The following is a 21,145-nucleotide window of genomic DNA, read 5'->3' on the forward strand; positions in this document are numbered from 1 at the left end:
TTTAATGCCAATTAAATGTTCCAGTCTTTGTAATAGGATGTCATGGTCAATGGTGTCGAAAGCAGCACTGAGATCTAGCAAGACAAGTACAGAGACAAGTCCTTTGTCCGATGCCATTAGAAGGTCATTTGTAATTTTCACTAGTGCTGTCTCTGTGCTATGGTGCACTCTACATCCTGACTGATAATCTTCGAATAAATGGTTGTTCTGTAGAAAGTCACACAGCTGACTGGCAACTACTTTCTCGAGTATTTTGGAGGTAAAGGGAAGGTTAGATATAGGTCTATAGTTGGCTAGGACCTCTGGATCAAGAGTGGGCTTTTTAAGAAGAGGTTTAATTACAGCTACTTTAAAGGACTGTGGTACATAGCCTGTTAGTAAAGACACATTGATCATATCCAGTAAAGAGGTGCTAACTAGAGGTAAAACTTCTTTAAGCAGTCTAGTTGGGATGGGGTCTAGGAGACAGGTAGATGATTTAGATGAGGAGATCAGTGAGGTTAATTTGTGGAGATCGATAGGAGAAAAGCAGTCTAAATATATATCAGGTTGTACAGCTGTTTCTAAGGTTCCTAAGTTTGAGGATAAATTGGTACCAGTTGAAGGTAGGAGGTGATTAATTTTGTCTCTAATAGTTATGATTTTATCATTAAAGAAACTCATGAAGTCACTACTACTGAGGGTTGTAGGAATACATGGCTCAATAGAGCTGTGACTTTCTATCAGCCTGGCTACAGTGCTGAATAGAAACCTGGGGTTGTTCTTATTTTTCTCTATTAATGATGAGTAATGGGCTGCTCTGGCATCACAGAGAGCCTTTCTATATGTTTTAAGACTATCTTGCCAGACTAAATGAGATTCTTCCTGTTTGGTGGAACGCCATATCCTTTCCAGTTTCCTCGATGCTTGCTTTAATTTGCGTGTTTGAGGGTTATACCATGGAGCTGACTTCCTTTGTTTTACTAACTTCTTTTTTAGAGGGGCAACAGAATCAAGTGTGACTCGCAGTGAGTCTGTAGCACTATCTACAAGATGATCAATTTGGGTAGGGCTAAAATTAACATACGAGTCCTCTGTTATATTGAGACATGGTATTGAATTTAATGCTGATGGAATCACTTCCTTAAATTTAGCTACAACACTATCAGATAGACATCTAGTGTACACACTTTTATCTAATGGTGTATAGTCTAGTAATAAGAATTCAAAAGTGATTAAATAATGGTCTGATAAAAGAGAGTTCTGTGGAAAAAGAATTAAATGTTCAATTTCAACGCCATATGACATAACAAGGTCGAGGGTGTGGTTAAAGCGGTGAGTGGGTTTATGCACGTTCTGCGAGAAACCAATTGAATCTAATAAAGAGATAAACGCAGTACTGAGGCTATCATTATCAACGTCCACATGAATATTAAAATCACCTACTATAATGACTTTATCTGTTTTCAGGACTAAGCTTGATAGAAACTCTGAGAATTCAGATAGAAATTCAGAATATGGGCCTGGAGCGCGGTACACTATAACAAATAAAATTGGCTGTAGTGCTTTCCAGGTTGGGTGTGAAAGACTAAGAACAAGGCTTTCAAATGAGTTATAATTTAGTTTAGTTTTAGGGTTTATTAATAGGCTTGAGTCGAAGATGGCTGCAACTCCACCTCCTCGGCCGGTGTCTCGAGGAATGTGAGTATTAATATGACTCGGGGGAGTGGATTCGTTTAGGCTGACATATTCTTCCTGACACAGCCAGGTTTCAGTAAGACAAAATAAATCAATGTGATTATCTGATATTAAATCATTTACTAGTAGAGCTTTAGATGACAGAGATCTGATATTTAAGAGTCCACATTTAATTATCCTGTTTTGTTGCTTTATTGCAGTGCTAGTGTTAGATTTTATTAGATTATTATGTTTAACTCCTCTTCTGTTTACTTTTGATTTAATTAATTTAGGTGGGGCAGACACAGTCTCAGTTAGGTTTGGGGTTAAGCTATGGGTGGGTAACTGCTCTAATGGAAGCGCAGAGAAGTGTGTAAGACTACAGCTCTGCGTCCTGGAATGACCCCTGGTTTGTCATGGATTTGTTCCACCAACAATCTTTGTCAGATTTCTGGATAAGAGAGCCGCACCATCCAAAGTAGGATGAATGCCGTCTCTCCTAATCAGACCAGGAATTCCCCAGAAAGGGTTCCAATTGTCAATGAAGCCCACATCGTTTGCTGGACACCACCTCTACAGCCAGCTGTGGAATGACTTCATGCGGCTATACATGTCGTCACTGGTCAAATTGGGGAGGGGACCAGAGAAAACTACGGAGTCCGACATTGTTTTTGCATATGCACACACCGATTGGACATTAACTTTAGTGACCTCCGATCGACGTAACCGGGTGTCATTACCGCCGACGTGAATAACAATCTTACTGTATTTACGTTTATCCTTAGCCAGCAGTTTCAAAACGGATTCAATGTCGCCCGCTCTGGCCCCCGGGATGCAATTAACTATGGCAGCTGGCTTCGCTAACTTCACGTTCCGCAAAATGGAGCTGCCGATAACCAGAGTTGGTTTCTCAGCGGGTGTGTCGCTGAGTGGGGAATATCTGTTAGAAACGTGAAGTGGTTGGTGGTTAACCGTGGGCTTCAGGGTACGACTATGCGTCCTTCGGACAGTCACCCAGCCTCCCGGCTGCTCGGGGGTTGCCGGGGGACAGCTAGCAGAAGCTAAGCTTGGCCGGTCTGCACCGGCTAGGGGCTGGCTAACTACAGAAGAAGCTAAAGCTAAAGTGCAGAACCGGGCTTCTAACTCGCTAACCCTCGCCTCCAATGCAGCGAATGCACTACACCTAATACATGTACCATTAGCTCTAAAGGAGGCAGAGGAATAACTAAACATAAGACACACAGAGCAGGGGAGAGCAGGAGAAGGAGAGAGAACAGGAGAGCAGGAGAGAGGAGAAGCCATCGCTAACGGCTAAGCTACTGCTAAGCTACTGTTATGCTACGATACGATAGCCCAGCTAGCGTTAGCCGAGCTGAATATGTGTGGTTAAGTCTCTAAAGAGGAGCGAGTTGTGAGTGCTTAAGCAGAACTAGTGTAGATATAAATGTAGCGGGTAATTATCCGCTGTAATGAAGAGTATAGAACTATATTGCCCTGGATGTGCTAGAGCAGCTACAGAACACAGCAGCACACAGAAAGACAGGCAACCGGAAATGAGGCAATACGCTTACCGTAAGCACGTCAGCACGTCAATATGACCGTGGTTATAGAGTATCGAGACTCTTTTACTAAAGCTGTGATCAAGAATGTGATTGTTGTGGTTCTCGGCATCTCCATCAACTACATCAATGCAAGCCTCATCCACACCTTTCGTAAACACCTTTTAAATCCGAAAAAAAGGTTCCTGTAGATAAATATGTTCTACTATATCTCAACGTAAAGTAACTTGGATATTGTATTGTCATTTGGCAGCAGTAAAAACACATTAAACTGTAAAGAGAGGAATCTCTGTCTGTATGTGGGTATGTCCCTCGTATATCTCGAGAACCGCTCATCTGCCTTAATGCTATTGCACCACATTGGGTAGATATGTGTAGATAGGATGTCTGAGTGACCATGGCAAATTTGGTGCCATTTGGCCAATATGGGGTGCTGTAGCAGTATCATGGAATTATGAATGAATGAATCTCTGTAATACAATTCACACTTGGTGGGTACAAGCAGCCACACCGGGGTTCTCAACATCGTGCAAGCAGCACTACTGGGGGCCGATCAATCGGCCCGTTCTGGACGGGCATGCACTCCGAACAGGCACTGCACTAGTCTATCTAGAAAGAAAGGAATCTCTGTCTGTACGTGGGTATGTCCCTCGCATATCTCGAGAACCGCTCATCTGATCCTCTTCACACTTGGCAGGTGTATTACTGGAGACCCCATGGAGTGCGGTGTTTAATGTGGTGCAATTTGGCAAGATGGTGGTGCTAAAACAATGAACTTTACATTTTGGCCTGTAATTTTTGAACCGTAAGTCTCAAAACAAAATTATTTTCCTGGATTTCTTGGGTCAGGACAAATTCATCCATATAAGCCACGCCCATTTGCGTCAAAATGGATTTTTCGCCATTTTGAATTATGTCCAAATCTGTTTTTTTCACTACTCCCCATACAAATTTTGAGCGATCCTCACCAAATTTGTTACATAATATCTCTGGACCAAGCCAGGAAAAGTTTTCTTATTTGGATTATTGATGTTCAATACAGTTTTGCTGTAGCTGGTCGTCACAGTTAGCGCTAATGCTGTGGGTAGGGCTTATATTATAAAAATATGTCATATCTCCTTAACGCTTTGTGCTATTGCAATCGCATTTGGTAGATATGTGTAGATAGGATGTCTGAGTTTTTTCCCCCAGGCCATAAGACTCTTGAACAGATAAATCATACGACACTCTCTCTCACAAAAAGTGCAATAACAAGTGCAATACTTCAATCAATACAATATGTGCAATATTAAAAATAAATGCCTTTGCAATTTTTTATAGTATCCAACTCTGCTTCTATATTTATCTCACTGCCTCTTATACTGTATATATATATGTTCTAATATGTCTTTGTAAAAAGTATTTCCTTTTATTATTGTAGGTATTATCAGGACAATGTACTTAAATATACATAATGTCTGTTCAAGGTGGAACTTTCAATTCTAATATGATGCTGGATAGATGAATGAATAATAAGTAAAAGATAATGTACAGCATGCCGATTGTTGTTGTGAAATAATCCCTGACAGGGCAATGCTGCATTCATCGCCCTGTCGGGGTTTATTTCACAACAATGACCTACTAGCTGTACATTATCCCGCTTAATACACAGCTATTTACTGAAGAAATCTATAATTTGACACAAAAACGGTCCACCAGAGTCGTACATCAGAACTGCGCCCGTAGCAACGGTCTGTTATACATAGCAACAGTCTGTTATACATAGCAACGGTCTGTTATACGTAGCAATAGTCTGTTATATGTAGCAACGGTCTGTTATACATAGCAATTGTGTGTTACAGTCTGCTATACACAGTAGCACAACTCTTTGATTATTTATTTGTGCAGGTTTAGCGGCCGAAACAGCGGCACAATCTTTTTCTGAATTTGCCACACACACACACACACACACACACACACACACACACACACACACACACACACACACACACACACACACTTCTCTTAGCTGTCCATTGTGTCCGATGATGACGGTTGCTCCGTGGGGGGGGGGGGGGATCAGCGCCGTTGGCACTGGTGCCACTTCATGTGGCTGTGGAGGCCGATGCGTGAGCCACACACTCGCCCGCAAATGGGGCAAAGGAGCCCAGATGTTGATGTAATGCCGGCTGCCCGCTGGAGTCGTTGGGCATGCCTTTCGGTCCTCCTCTGTTGGGTGGTGTGGTGTATTTGTTCGGTCGCTCTGGCACAGGTGACCTGCCAGGCTGACCTATCAAGTGCCAGATGTTCCAGATGGGTGGGGTTTATGTTGCAGAGCTTGAGGAGGTCTTTAGTGTAGTCCTTGTAGCGCCTCTTTTATCCGCCAGCAGCCCGTTTTGCGTTGCTGAGTTGCCCATAGAGGGCTTGGCGGGGCAAGCGGTGGTCGGGCATGCAGATAATATGCCCTATCCAGCGGAGATGTTTTTTTGCTAGTGATGCTTCCATGCAGATGGAGTTGGTCATGAAAAGGATCTCTGTTTGAGGCAACCGATCTTCCCAAGAGAGGCCAAGGTTTTTTTGGAGGCATCGAATGTGGAAGGCCTCCAAGCTTTTAATATGCCGTCTGTATGTGGTCCATGTTTCTGCTCCATAGAGCAGAGTGGAGGCACATACCGCGTTGTAAACAGCCACCTTGGTACTGATCCTTAGGTTTTTGTTTTCGAATACCCTTCTATGGAGTTGCCCAAAGGCTGATGAGGCTTTTGTTGATGCAACTGTTTATTTCAGTGTCAAGGGAGCAGTCTGAGGAGAGTGTGGAGCCAAGATAGATGAACTGGTGAACTACTGTGAGTGGAAGACCACCTATTTGAAAGCTAGGGGGCGAAGGAGGTTGGGTAGTGAGTTGTGCCATGACTTCGGTTATTTGAACATTGACCTGGAGACCAAAGGACTGGTATAGGCTGGAGATTGTGTTAAGGGCATGCTGCATGGACTCTGGGCTATGTGCAAAGACAGCGCAGTCATCTGCATAATGGAGCTCACGGATTTGGCATGTCTTTGTCTTTGTGTAGGCCTGGAGCCGTCGGATGTTGAATAGACTTCCATCAAAGCGGTACTCCAGGTGAATTCCATCTCTGTATCCCAGGGTATGGTGGAAGAGGTGGGTAATGGCTGAGAGGAGGAGATTGAACAGGACCGGTGCCAAAACACAGCCCTGTTTCACCCCAGTGTTGACCTTGAAGGGCTCTGACTGGAGTTCTCCTGTGAGAACTCTGGCTTGCATCCCATCATGCAGTTGCTGCAGGATGAAAAGAAACTTGGGTGGTGCCCCAAGTTTGGAGAGCTGTTTCCAGAGCATCTCACGGTTTTCGGTCATAAGGCTTTGTTGAGGTCGATGAAGGCTATGTACAGGTCGTTGCGTTGTTCTCTGCTCTTCTCTAGTAGCTGCTGTAAAACAAAGATCATGTCGGTAGTGGATCTGGACTTCCGAAAACCACATTGTGTTTCTGGGAGAGCACTTTCCGTAATGTACTCCACCAGCCTATTGAGCATGATTTTTGCCAGCACTTTCCCTGCGGTGGAGAAGAGAGAGATTCCGCGGCTGTTCCCACTGATGGCTCTGTCGCCCTTCTGTCTGTAAATGACCACAATGTCAGCATCCTTCCAATCCTGAGGGACTATCTCGGACTTCCAGATGTTTATGATCAGGAGATGTAGGTGGCGTGTGAGGAGGAACCCCCCATGTTTGAGGATCTCTGCTGGGATGCCATCAGGTCCAGCACTTTTGTTGTTCTTTAGGCTTTCAATGGCTTTACGGGTTTCAGAAAACTGTGGTGGAGTGTCAAGAAGGAGGATTGGTGGAAGGTCTGGGAGTTTATTGAGGATATGGAGATCAACGGGGTTGGTGTGGTTGAGGAGGGTCTCAAAATGATCCGCCCAATGGCCAAGAATATCATGGCGGTCCTTGAGGAGAGTGTTCCCGTTTGCTGATCAGACAGGGGTAATGGTTTGCTTCCTGGGGCCATATATGGCTTTGCTGGCATCTTCGAACTTTTGGATTCTTGTGCCCTCTGCATCCACCATGCGCCTTCCATGGTCCGGAGCGCATGCTGGGTTGTAGCTCTTGCTTTGGCAAAAGTGGCTTTCAGAGTGGAGGATCCAGGGTTGGCCAGGAGAGCTTGCAGGGGTGATTTGATTTCTGTAGAGTTGTTGTCGAACCAGTCCTGATGACGTTTCCTTGACAGGCCAAGTGCTTCCGAGGCTGCAGCGTGATCAGTGGGTTCCTCTAGAACTTGGTTGAGGTTTCTTGCAAGGACTGGTCGGTAGTTGCCTATGGTGGCGGGGTTGTTGAGTGCTGTGCAGTTTAGTTTTCTGATTGGGGCGGTCTTTGGGCGACGTGGTTGAATATCCATACGGAGTTTGGATCTGACCATAAGGTGGTCAGTCCAGCATTCAGCCCCGCGCTTGACGCGGGTATTGAGAACGTCCTGTCTGTCCTTTTGGCGGACGATGATGTAATCCAGGAGGTGCCAGTGTTTTGAGCAGGGGTGTTGCCAGGTGGTTTTAAGCCTGCTCTTCATCTGGAAGGTGGTGTTGGTAATGACCAGGGGTCTCATTTATAACCGTTGCGTACGCACAAAACGGGGCCTGAAATGTGCGTACGCCACTTCCCACGTAATAGTTGTGATCTATAAAAACAAACTTGACGGGAGAATAAGTAGAGGAAGAGGAAGGTAGAGGAAACTGGAGACGCAGATGGTGAGGTGGTGAATTGAAGCCAGGCTGTAGACATTAAATGTCATTATACGTATAATGATGCCTCTCACACATTTAACTTCACTTCATACTTATAGGCCCTATCCACTTTATCATAAACATTTAAAAGCAGTGTTATTTGTGCTATTGAGCCATAACTATTCTACAAGCACCTTACAAATGTAAAATATATCAGCCAACTCAAATCAAATTCTGCTCAATATCTCATCAGCGCTGTCTCACCATCACTGTCCCTCCACCTCCAGAGCGCAGAGGAGAGGATCGGACTACCGACACTCGCAGTCAGCTGTGGAGCAGCTGATGAAATCATCATCATCGGTTGTAGAAATCCAAGATTATATCAAATAGCATTAAAGAATGGCAGAACAGAGCGCCAATAGTTTTAATAATATCTTCTAATAGTGTGCAGATATCACCAAGTACCATATTCGTTTTCATAAAGTTGTTGTGTAAAATCGCTGCAGTGAACATGACGTGACTTATTAATTTATTTATGGTTTATTAGATAAGGACAGATACAGTATACATATAGACAAAATGAAAACGGCTATCCGATGCAACTATCAGACTGTCTCCAGTGTGCCACCGCGGTGCGCCACTCTGTCTCCTCCAGTCACCTCCACCCGGCACATCTCCACCAGTCACCTCCACCCGGCACATCTTCACCAGTATGGATTGTGTAAATTAATAAAGTGTGGAAATAAAGCCAGTGACAGCTCTCACACAATCGTTACTCTCCATATCCTCATTATCATTATCAGTCCTAATCATAATACAGGACAAGTTCACTATAAAAACTTAAATAATAAATAAATTGTGTTCACCTGTTAAACTTCTTTTTTCTAATGATATCCAGCGTGGTGGATTTTACTGATTGTCTTGATCATTTTGGCAAGTTGTGAATCGATGAAATCGATTGCTGTAAAGATATAAACACTGCAGTGACACTGGTAACATGCTGCATGGTGCCGGTGGATATACCGGCACTGAGGACTAAATGACGTGTATAACAGAATTAAGAGGGAACGAGTGTTCAGAGACCTCCTCAACTACAAGCACCTTGATCTCTTTGTCAGAAAAAGTCCTTTTCTCTGTCTTCCTCTCGGTAGTTGCCGTGATTTACCGTAAAGATCAAACAGGCTCATTCACATGCAGAAACATTAATTAGGTGTTTTGCATGGACCATTTATGGTTGAATGTGGGCGTGTAGAGGGCGGAATATCAGGCGGATCCACGTGCGCACATTTCCAGGTGGAGTGTGATTTATAAAGGGAACATTGCGTGCAGATGTGCGTACGCACGGTTTATAAATCAGATTTTTTTTTGGCGTACGCCATTTTCGGCTTTTGTGCGCACGTACATTTTTAGTATGGATCCTACGCACTGTTTTATAAATGAGACCCCAGGCGATGTTCCGCGCAGAGGGAGAGGAGCTGTAGCCCGTTGGTATTAATTTTCCCCACTCCATGCTGGCCTAGGATCCTACTCCATACGTAGCCACTCTGGCTTTAAAGTCTCCCATAAGTATGAGCTTATCTGTAGCTGGGGTTTTCTGGATGATGGAGTTGAGGCTTCTGTAAAAGTCCTCTTTGACATTGTGTTCTGCATCCAAGGTCAGTGCGTAGGCACTGATGAGGGTGGCAGAGCGTCCCTTTGTAAGGGGAATGCGCCACGTCATCAGTCTTTCATTGATGCCGATGGGGGAGTCAGGGATCCATTGCAGCAGTTGGGTCTTCACTGCAAAACCCACACCATGGAGGCGATGTGTGCCTTCGGGGACCCCTTTCCAGAAGAAAGTGTAGCCTGCACCGACTTCTGTCAAGGAGTCCTCTCCATGTAGCCTGGTCTCGCTGAGTGCTGCAATGTCAATTTTATACTTCGCAAGCTCAATAGCCACAAGTGCTGTTCTGCGGTGGGGTCTGTCAGGTGTTACAGCCATATCCAGGAGCGTGCGAATGTTCCACTAAGCGACATGCAAGTTCATTTTCTTTCTTTCTTCAACGGTTGCGGTCTACCGTCCGGAGTTGAAGGAGCAGACAATTTTTAGACCACCTTTTCTAGGCCCTTCCCCATCAGGGGTGAGCAGTGTGGGGCTGCTCAGACGCAATGGAAGCTGCCGAGGAGACACGCTGCTCCATCCCGCATCTCGGCGACCATCACTCCATTGCCGCCTGCGTGCATGGTTTGGCTAGGCACTCCCAGCCACATCCTTGGCCTCTGCCTACCGCCATTCCATATTGCCACAGGGATTTAGGGGGGTTGGAGCAAGGGGCTTGCGCAGGGATAGGATTAGGCTGAGGGTGTGGGTGCGCGGTTCTCACTCCCACCATCTTGACGCCACCAGACAGACTTCCAGTGGCATGAGAAACTCATGACGACCTTCATCTGGATGGAGCCCCAGGGGACTGCCGATTGTCCTGACTACTGGACTTCGCCTGTGCCTGTCCCCAACTGCAGATTTGTGCTTAGGGTTTACTCCCCTAGCCATCGTACCTTCCAAGGTTTACCCACGTGTCAGTGGGGCAGTGGTTGGTGGAACACCTCTAGGGACCACTGCAGCTCAGATCTCCTACTAATTCAGCCAGGGGTCGCAAAACCCCAGTTACCGTGGGCTGCCACGAGGAGGCATAGTAGGAGTCTTGGTGAGGGAGAGGCTATGTACTGACCACAGAAAGACTAACACATTACTTTCTGGAACCCAGAAACAGGGGTGGCCATCGGCAGAAACTTAAAGGAGGGTGATTTCAGGCATCCCTACATGCAATGGCTCGCTTAGTAGACTGCACTATACGCATCACAACACCCTGCTGACAGTACAGTCAACCAACCCACACACACACAAACATACACACACACACACAGCGACACACACACACACACACACACACACACACACACACACACACACATGCAGTCTATCTATGTAGTATCTAAATATACATACGTACACCCCAGCCAACCAAACCACATATAAAGTCTTAGCTTTTCTAAAGCAGCATTGTTGGTGTCCTGGTCTATGTGGTGTCCTGGTCTATCTGGTGTCCTGGTCTATATGCATGAACTGAGGTAAGTACTGTCACTGTAGAAATAAATGGAGTATTGAAACCACAGTGAATAAACTGTTTATCAGTTAATTCATGTTGCTAAGAACTGTTCTATACTTGGTACTGTGTTCTGACACTACTGACATATAAACTGTATATAATCGTGTTGGTTGGTTGTGTATTGTCCATGAGAGATTAACCCACACAGGCCTGTTTGTGGTTACGTTTACAGGTGTATTTTATGTTTAATGTCACTTTTTTTTTATGTTACAGGACATTTTATACTTTGAATTCTCTCATCCTGATTGCCAGAACACATATCTGAGTCTGCTGGATGAAGCAATAAGAAGATACAAGTACAGAAATTAGAGTTCACAACTATTAGCTCACAACAACAATGTCCAACTGTTGCTTCAGATATTTTGGTTGTAAAAATATTAAATTTGAATATCTATATTATATTATATTATATTATATTATATTATATGAATACAGGTAGAAATATTGTAGATGAGTAAAAACTAGAACTGTGGAAATTGTCATGATCCAGTTTAAATAGTGTAAGTCTCAGACTCTCTACCGCATCATAATTTAATGTGAAGTGATGCTGTTATAGAATATAATTATGATTTCACACATAAGTGTGTATGTTATCCTTGCATTTTAGAACATATTCTAACAATACTTCCCTATTTATCAGGAAGTCATTCAACTTAAACTTTTTCCTCAGTTTAACAAACGTTATGTGTTGATTTTAATTATAATAATGTTTATAATAGTAAACAACACATAAAACTATCATATTAATAGTTTAAAGAATAGTTAGTATATAATAATACATTTTCTTCTAGGAATCTGTGGTCTTAAATCTAAGAACTGTGCATGTTGTTGTGATTATCTCACACGTGGATTAATAATGCATTTCCTTTAAATTATTGTCCATATTTACTATCCTGTTTTCTCCTTTGTTAGAGATGAGCGAGTCATCTGTCAATATGACCGTGGTTATAGAGTATCGAGACTCTTTTACTAAAGCTGTGGCCAAGAATGTGATTGTTGTGGTTCTCGGCATCTCCATCAACTACATCAATGCAAGCCTCATCCAAACCTTTCGTAAACACCAGGTAGGACATTCCTTTCATTACATTGATCACCTTAAATTATTGATATAAGTGAAAGTTTAACTGTCAGAATGACACTTCTGAAACTGTTGTTACTTGATCAGCAATATTGATTTACTCGAGAAGACGTATTACTCCGTATAAAAACATTCCACTTGCAGTTGTTCGGTGGTGTTACAGAGTGGGACTTCTTCAGTCAGCGTATCTTTTGGTCATTTGATTTTTCCTTTCACAAAAGGATATTTCAATCAGGAAAGACTCGTATGAATTGAATGATGATTTATTACAAAGTGCACAAATTATGAATAGTAACAATCTTTGGCGATTTAGACCCGATGTGAAATAATACAGGGGAAGTGAAGCTGTAGTAGGATGTAGAAATATTCCCCCCGGGTCAAGACACTGGTGGTGGTGGTGGTGAAGACTGATGCAGATCCGATGAATGAAGTGGAGCAGGATTACTCTGATGTGATGAATCTGGAGGTGATGGGGTGGTGGAGGGTCGCGTCCGTTAGTGCTGAATGCTGACTCTGAAAACTCATGGAGGAGAATGGTTTTTAAACTTTTGACAGCAGCATGTTATTGGTTAAGGGAGATATGGCAAGCTATGATTGGTCACTGAAAAGAGAGACGCCCATAATCAGCTGACATATTAATAGCCCATGAGAGAGAGAGAACCAGAATGAATGAGAATGAATGAGCTTGCACCCCTAGTCTTCCTGTCTGAATTTACGCATAAGCTTCATTAAAATACAAAAAATGAGTGGTTATTTCATTTTCATTTTAAAAAACAAAAGTTAAAATTGAAATACAAGGCATTTTTCTTTATCAGGGTCAAAAAGGGATGAACTAAACTTAAAAAACTGGTTGATTTTAATTTTTTTTATTTCTAAAAACAAAAAATAATATCACTAAAAGACAGAAACAAAAAAATGCCTGTTTTTTGATATTCTACGACCGGAATTTGCATAAGAACGCGTATGAGGACGCTGCTGAGAGAAAATAGTACGGTGCTGCTGTGTAACTGAAGGTGATGGACATGGATCAGTATGTAGTTTTTAGAAACAATAAAAGAGTTTGTCTCAGGGAAAAAGACATGACTGAAGAAAAACTAACTTCGGTAAAGTGTAGAAGATATTGACAGATTTGAACTTCCCGGATCAATAACTCATAACTTAAACGTTGTTAAAACACCAACTAGGGCTCTTTGTAACCATAGTAAGGTAGACAACAAGCTACAAGCTAATTTATATCACAACGAGCCGTCCTCCGAGCTGGACACATCACATTGGTCTCTATGAAGCCGGCTGTGAGACGAGTAGTTAGGGACCGTCTACAAAGTGCAACGCCGAAAAAAGATGCTGTACATATTCAATAACTTCAGTATTATACAGTGTAGTACCACCAAAACTACTTTGCACATCAATGGTCTCCTCCTGGTTGTACTTTAATTTTTGTATTTGAAAATAAAAATGAAATAACCACAAATTTTTTGTATTTTAATATCCTTTTGTGAAAGGAAAATGGAATGATCAAAAGATACACTGACCTTCTTCCCTCATAAACAATCTGTGAGGAGTACAGAATCCTGCTTGCACATTAAACGGGAACAACGGCCAATTTTAAAATACAATATATAACATATAACATGATGGAAAAAATACTGCATACTGCTCATGCACACTCATATTGCAAGTGCGCGCCAGGAAACCCCGAGGTGGCTGCGTCATCACAGTAACCAGTAACTGCCTGCCAGTAGTGATATGAATGTATAGAATTTCAACAACATTTGCAATATAAATTAAAGCCGCAAGCGGCATTTTGCGGGTTATAGCCTTTCGCGCTCAAAGCGCCCCCCTAGTGGCCAATTTAAATGAAACTTTCAGCGAATGTTTCAGCTACTCTTGTGAACGTATGCTGCAAGTTTGGAGACGATGGGCCAAAGGCTTGTGAAGTTAGGTCTATTGATGTGCTGAGCCCGCCCCTTAAAAATGAATTGGTCAATATCTTCACAACACAATGACATATCAACAAGCTATATGCAACTTTTGATGAGCCTGGTCCAATAATGATTCGCAGAAAATATGCCAGCAATCAGACCTACGGTTTAGGAGGAGATGTCAAAAATGTGTTTTTCAAAGAATTCAACATGGCGGAAAATCTAGTCAGTGGACTTTCGTGGTCCAAGAGACTTTTTTGTAGATCACATTCAGCAGCACATGTCTGTCAAATTTCTAATCGATGGGACTTATGGTGTGAGGGGGCTGGCCATGAAAAATTTTATAGCGCCACCATGTGGCCAATTGTTTTCATATTTTATGTGAAGCATTATGACATCATGTACAGTTATGGTACCAAGTTTCATGTCTCTAGCTCGTTCCAGCTCACAGCAAATTGAGCAAAGGCATAATTTAGCATAAAATGCTGAATAGGCCACGCCCACATGCACCGATCAATATCACACTTCAGGTCTGTGTTAATACTTGCCCCCAGAGTATATGCACCAAATTTGATAAAAATCTGTCCACCGGATCTTGCGATATAAGTTTTTGACAGTTTTGGCGCCCCCTATGGGTCAAGCGGAAAATGCTTTGGTACGCCTATTCCCAAACACGTACTGAAGATATCTACCAAGATTTATGATGATTTGACTAATGGTCAATGAATTATGGCCAATTTCCTGCTAAGCTCCGACCATTGAAAAGTTTGTTGGTCAACAGATTCATAACGCAATGAGGTATCAACACGCTTTATGCAACTTTAGATGACATTAGTCCAATAATGATCCACAGAAAATTTGGTAGAAATCGGACCAACGGTTTAGGAGGAGATGTCAAAAATGCGTTTTTCAAAAAATCCAATATGGCGGAAAATAATGCTAGGCGGACTTTAGTGGTCCCAGAGGCTTTATTGTAGATCACACGGAGCTGCACATGTGTGTCAAGTTTCAAGTCAATCGGACTTACGGTGTGCGGGGCGTGGCCTTGCAAACATCGCATGTTTGGGCGTTAATTACAGCGCCACCATGTGGTCGATTGGGGTCATAGTTCTTGAGAAGCAGCTGCACATCATTTCCAGTTAGTGTGCAAAGTTTCATGTTTCTCGCTCATTCCAACTCACGGCAAATTGCGCCGCTGCGGCAGACAACAAATAATAATAATAATATCAAATTCACACAAACTCAATAGGGTTATGCCCCTTCGGGGCTATAACCCTAATAAACATGCCGTCACTTTCTGAATCTATTTTATGTTCACAATAAACACTTATAAGACAGGGAGATTGGTTCATATCTTTCTGACTAGTTTAAACAAGTGCTGTCCACTGGAACGGAGGAGTCCATGACAGGATATCAGCGCATGTTATGACGCCATCCCGCTCACAGGAGAATTGCGACTAGCAACAGGCACGGCATATCATTTTTTGGTAACTAGATAGTTAGATAGTAAAACAACTTGTAACTGCTACAAGCTAGCTGCTGCCCAAATCCTGTCATGGATCTCTCCGTTCCAGTGGACAGCACTTGAATAAACTCCAACTCCTGGAAGACGAAAGAAGTCAGAAAGGTGCGACAAAGTTTCCCTGTCTTATAAGAGTTTATTATTAACATAACATAAAATAGATTCAGAAGGTCGCAGTATGTATATTTATTAGGGCTGTCAATCAATTAAAATATTTAATCACGATAAATCGCATGCTTGTCCATAGTTAATCGCGATTAATCACAAATTAATCGTTATCTGTTCAAAATGTACCTTAAAGGGAGATTTGTCAAGTATTTAATACTCTTATCAACATGGACAAATATGCTGCTTTATGCAAATGTATGAATATATTTATTATTGTAAATCAATTAACAACATAAAACAATGACAGATATTGTCCAGAAACCCTCACAGGTACTGCATTTAGCATAAAACAATATGCTCAAATCATAACATGGCAAACTCAAACTCAACAGGCAATAACACCAAGTAAAGGGGAGACTCATGGGTACCCATAGAATCCATTTTCCTCGCCAAAATGTAGCGTAAGTACCAATGGATTCATTAGGTTTTCCAGTTTCCAGTTTACCAGTATCTTCACTCTAGCTTTAAAATTGAGCCCGTTGCAACCTAAAAATCACAAGTTGCGTTAAAGAAATTAGTGACGTTAACATTTTTTTGCGTTAATCCGTTATCGCGTTAACTTTGACAGCCCTATTTAAAATATATGTGCAATCCTTGCTCTGTGTTATGGTTCAAGCCAGACTAACTAACAGCTCATCACATATATATCTGTAACAGCTGCTACAAAACATTATATAGTCTGGAACTATAAAATGACCCACGAAGTACCTCTCAAATATCAATACCAGTATGTTCTTCAAAAATCTAGTATCTGTCAGGCTCTAGTTTTAGTTGAGCAATATTGATTCTTTTCTACCACATTATATAATCCTGTCACACAATAGCACTATACTATATAGTACCATATAGTGAATTATATGGAAATTTATAGATTTACACAAAACAATAGAAATATGTGTTTTTGTTAAGCCACTCCATTAAATCCAGCCAAAGTAGAGATATTTTCATGTCCAACCCTAATCTGTGCTGGATTTAAAAGTATTCATAGTTGTATGATTTGACAGCAGATACTCTACTACTAAAACAGAGAAATTCCCCACTTTTATGAGGGTGTCCAATCAGTGTTGATGGTAAATGTAGGCAATAAATTCCTCAGTGCTGCTATATTGACCGACAAAGCTGCAGGTCTCCAACTGCCAAATCTATTGTATATGTATTGTATGTTCTTACGTATACCAGTGACGTGAAAGTGACATACTTGGTCAACGTATACTCAAACAACGGTTCATATAATATCTTACAAAAAATGTATTCCTCCCTTTCCGTTTGTTTTTCTACGAATGTCCTGCAACATGTGTCTGCTCGTTACATGCAAACAGTCTTCAAAATAAACTACTGTCTTCACAAGAAACTACTTCCTTAGGATTAGGCAAGAAACCTACTTAGTTAGGTTTAGGAAAACATCAACTTGGTTAAGATTCGGCAACAAAACTACACTGCTCAAAAAAATGAAGGGAACACTTAATCATCACAGTATAACACCAAGTCAGTTTAAACTTCAGGGATATCAATCTGTCCATTTAGAAAGCACAAGTGACTGTGAATCACTTTCAGCATCTTTGGTTCAAATGAAAATGACAACAGGTGCAATGAGGAGGCAACAGCAAGACACTTCCCAAAAAAGGAATGGTTCTGCATGTGGTGGCCACAGAGATCTGCTCTCTCCTTATCCTTACTGACTGATTCTTCTCTAGTTTTGTGTTCTGCTTGTGTCCTTGTCACTACTTGTAGCATGAGGCGGTACCTGCAGCCCAATCAGGTTGCACAGGTAGTCCAGCTCCTCCATGATGACACATCCATACTGAAGGAACTGGCCTTCTACCTCCGAGAGGTCAAGGCCCAGTTACGTGCTGGTTAATCTTGTGTGACAAAGAGATTTTCCAAACAGACGGGTTAAAGCATAATAATACAATTTATTCCGAACAATCAATGTTGCATAAGTAAAATAAAAGAGTTTACAGATATCTGGATCCAATCAACGTGTCCCTGACAACATACAGTGCATGGGTCAGTTTGCGAAGTCTGAACCCCGAGCTATCCCTGATCCAGCCTATTCATGGTTTACACAATATTAATATTCATGAGCTTATGGCACGTGATGTTTCTGCTGCATGTCTTCTTCTTTGTTATTTCCTTCTGGCTCCTTCCTCTCTTTGACCTTGCAAAAGAAAAACAGCACCTGCCTCCTCCCTTTCCTCGCAATCACTCCATTCATAACAAATCCAACAGTCAGGTTATTGTAAGCACTTTTGTACATAATAAATCCAACAATACGTGCGGTCGCAAGAAGGTTTGTTGTGTCTCCCAGCACAGTCTCAAGAGCACAGAGGAGATACCAGGAGACCGGCCGTTACACCAGGAGGGCTGGGCGGGGCCGTAGAAGGGCATCGACCCAGCAGCAGGACTGGTATCTGCTCCTTTGTGCGAGGAGGAACAGGAGGAGCACTGCCAGAGCCCTCCAAAATGACCTCCAGCAGGCTACTGGTGTGCATGTTTCTGACCAAACTGTCGGAAACAGACTCCATGAGGGTGGCAAGAGGGCCCGACGTCCTCTAGTGGGACCTGTACTCACAGCCCAGCACAGTGCAGCTCCATTGGCATTCGCCAGAGAACACCAGAAATGGAAGATCCGCGATTGCCGCCCCGTTCTCTTCAAAGATGAGAGCAGGTTCACACTGAGCACATGTGACAGGCGTGAAAGAGTCTGGAGGCGCCGTGGTGAACGTTGTGCTGCCTGTAACATCATCCAGCATGACTGGTTTGGCAGTGGGTCAGTGATGGTCTGGGGAGGCACATCCTTGGAGGGTCGCACAGACCTCCATGTCATAGCCAACGGTATCCTGACTGCTGTTAGGTACTGGGATGAAATCCTCAGTGCGATTGTCAGACCTTACACTGGTGCAGTGGGCCCCGGGTTCCTCCTGGTGCAGTGGGCCCTGGGTTCCTCCTGTTGCAGGACAATGCCCGGCCTCATGTGGCCAGAGTGTGTAGGCGGTTCCTGGATGACGAAGGCATTGATGGCATTGACTGGCCCTCACGTTCCCCTGACCTAAATCCAATTGAAAACTTATGGGACGTTATGTATCGGTGCATCCGACGCCACCAAGTACCGCCACAGACTGTCCATGAGGTCACTGATGCCCTGATCCAGGTCTGGGAGGAGATCCCCTGGGACACCATCCGCTGACTCATCAGGAGCATGCCCAGATGCTGTCGGGCGTGCATACAGGCATGTGGGGGCCGTACACACTACTTAGTCACATTATGAGATGCTGTGATGAAATTCTCGCAAGTTGGATCAGCCTGTGATTTCAATTTTTTACTTTGATTTTCGGTGTGATTTTGAATCCAGCCCTCAATGGGTTGATGATTTTGGTTTCCATTGACCATTGTTACGTCATTTTGTTCTCAACAAATTATACAATGTCAGTGAAGATTTCCAACTTGAATATCGTTCATCAAGATCTGATGTGTGATTTAAGTGTTCCCTTAATTTTTTTGAGCAGTGTATATTTACCATCAGCACTGATTGGACATCCAAATAAAAGGTGGCAGAATGTCCCTTTAAGGTAAGTGGTGCTATTCATGTTTAATAGTTTTACGTGTACTTTTGAACAAACCGTCACTCTTTTTTTCCAACCGTCAGATCTTCTACATGAATCCACGCTACATCCTTTTTATTCACCTGGTGATCAACGACATGATCCAAGTGACGCTGACGGTCCTGCTGTTCATCATCAGCTACATCCTCTACAAAATAAATGTCTCCATCTGTTGCACCTTCATCCTGCTTGCTCTATTCACCACTGAAAACACCCCTCTGAACCTGGCTTGCATGGCGGTGGAGTGCTACATCGCCATCTGCATCCCCCTTCGCCACATGCAGATCTGTACCATGAAGAGAACGTTAATGCTGATTGGTTTAATCTGGGCGACGAGCATGTTGTCTGTTCTTCCTGATCTGTTCTTCACTTTGGCCACAGAGCCGTTGGACTTCTTTCATTCCCGAGTCTTCTGTCTCAGAGAAACTGTCTTCCCAAATCCCCTCATCATCAAGAAGAGAGATATGACCTATATTGTGTATCTGGTTATAGTTTGGTTTGTTATCGTTTACACTTACTTCAGAATTCTGTTCACAGCACAAGCAGCTAGCAAAGATGCTAAAAAGGCCAGAAACACAATCCTCCTCCATGGGTTTCAGGTGCTGCTTTGTATGGCAGGATACGCAACACCCCTGTTAAAAGAGGCTCTGCTGCAATGGTTCCCAAAGAATTACCCAGACTCCCTGTTCGCTTGTTACATTATTGTACAGGTCCTTCCACGATCCATTAGTCCAATCATCTATGGCATACGAGACAAGACTTTCAGGACGTACCTGAAAAGGTATCTGTTGTGTAAAATGAGCCCGCAGTAAGAATCAGTTCATGGATTATAATACCGAGGGCTTACAGAAACATCAGAATCCTAAAACTTACCCAATGATGTCCTTGACTTTGTTGATTTCAAGTTAGAAACTACGTGTTTGGTAAATTGAGTTACTGAGACTGAATTTGTTAATTTTTGTTAAGTTAATAGTTTAGTTAATTCACACCACCCTATGAATAAGCACCGAAAGAGATGTGCAACCTCACCCAGAATAGGGAAATCGGGGCCCCCTCCTGGTGCCAGACCTGGGAGGGGAGCTCGCCGGTGAGCGTCTGGTGGCCACGCCTTGGCCCATGGGGCCCGGCCGGGCAGAGCCCGAAACAACTACATAGAGCCGCCACCCTGTGGGCCCCCCACCTGTAGGGCTAGGCATTTAGTCAGGTGCAGTTTGAGCAAGGCCGCAGGCTAAGGCGGGGATCTAGGCGTGCTGATCCCAAGCATCGCAGACTGGCTCCTGGCACGTGGAATGTCACCCCTCTTGCGGGGAAGGAACCGGAGCTGGGGTGGGAGGTGGAGCAGTATCAAGTAGATATAGTTGGGCTCACCAACACGCATAGCTCTGGTTCTGGAACCAAACTCCTGGAGAAAGGCTGGAGTCTCGCCTTTTCAGGAGTAGCCCAGGGTGAGAGGCACCGGGCAGATGTGGGCATACTGATGTGGGGGGCCCGGCTGAGTGTCGCTGTGTTGGAGTTCTCACTGGAGAACGAGAGGGTTGCCTCTCTGCGGCTGCAGGTCGCTAAGAGCAAGTCTCTGTCGTTTGCGCTTATGCACCAAACGGCAGCTCGGAGTACCCGACCTTCTTGGAATCTCTGGCTGGCGTCCTGGAAAGGGCGCCGACTGGGGACTCTATAGGACTTCAACGCCCTTGTGTAATGCCAGACGGGCTTGACACTAGACACAACTTTGTTTTTTGTTGTGCTTTTGTGGAGTTTGTGTTGGAGTCTGAGTTGTCTTGG

The 21,145-nt window shown here is 43.5% G+C and overlaps 1 protein-coding gene across 1 annotated transcript; it reads left to right on the forward strand.

The window, feature by feature from the left end:
• Nucleotides 1–11,988: 11,988 nt before the first annotated feature.
• Nucleotides 11,989–20,178, forward strand: LOC141778177 (odorant receptor 131-2-like). Its single transcript, XM_074652416.1, has 2 exons — nt 11,989–12,138; nt 19,411–20,178. The coding sequence occupies exons 1-2, from the start codon at nt 11,989–11,991 to the stop codon at nt 20,176–20,178; spliced, it is 918 nt and encodes a 305-aa protein (XP_074508517.1).
• Nucleotides 20,179–21,145: the final 967 nt, after the last annotated feature.

Source organism: Sebastes fasciatus, chromosome 1 (genome assembly GCF_043250625.1).
Source record: "Sebastes fasciatus isolate fSebFas1 chromosome 1, fSebFas1.pri, whole genome shotgun sequence".
NCBI classification, from domain to species: domain Eukaryota; kingdom Metazoa; phylum Chordata; class Actinopteri; order Perciformes; family Sebastidae; genus Sebastes; species Sebastes fasciatus.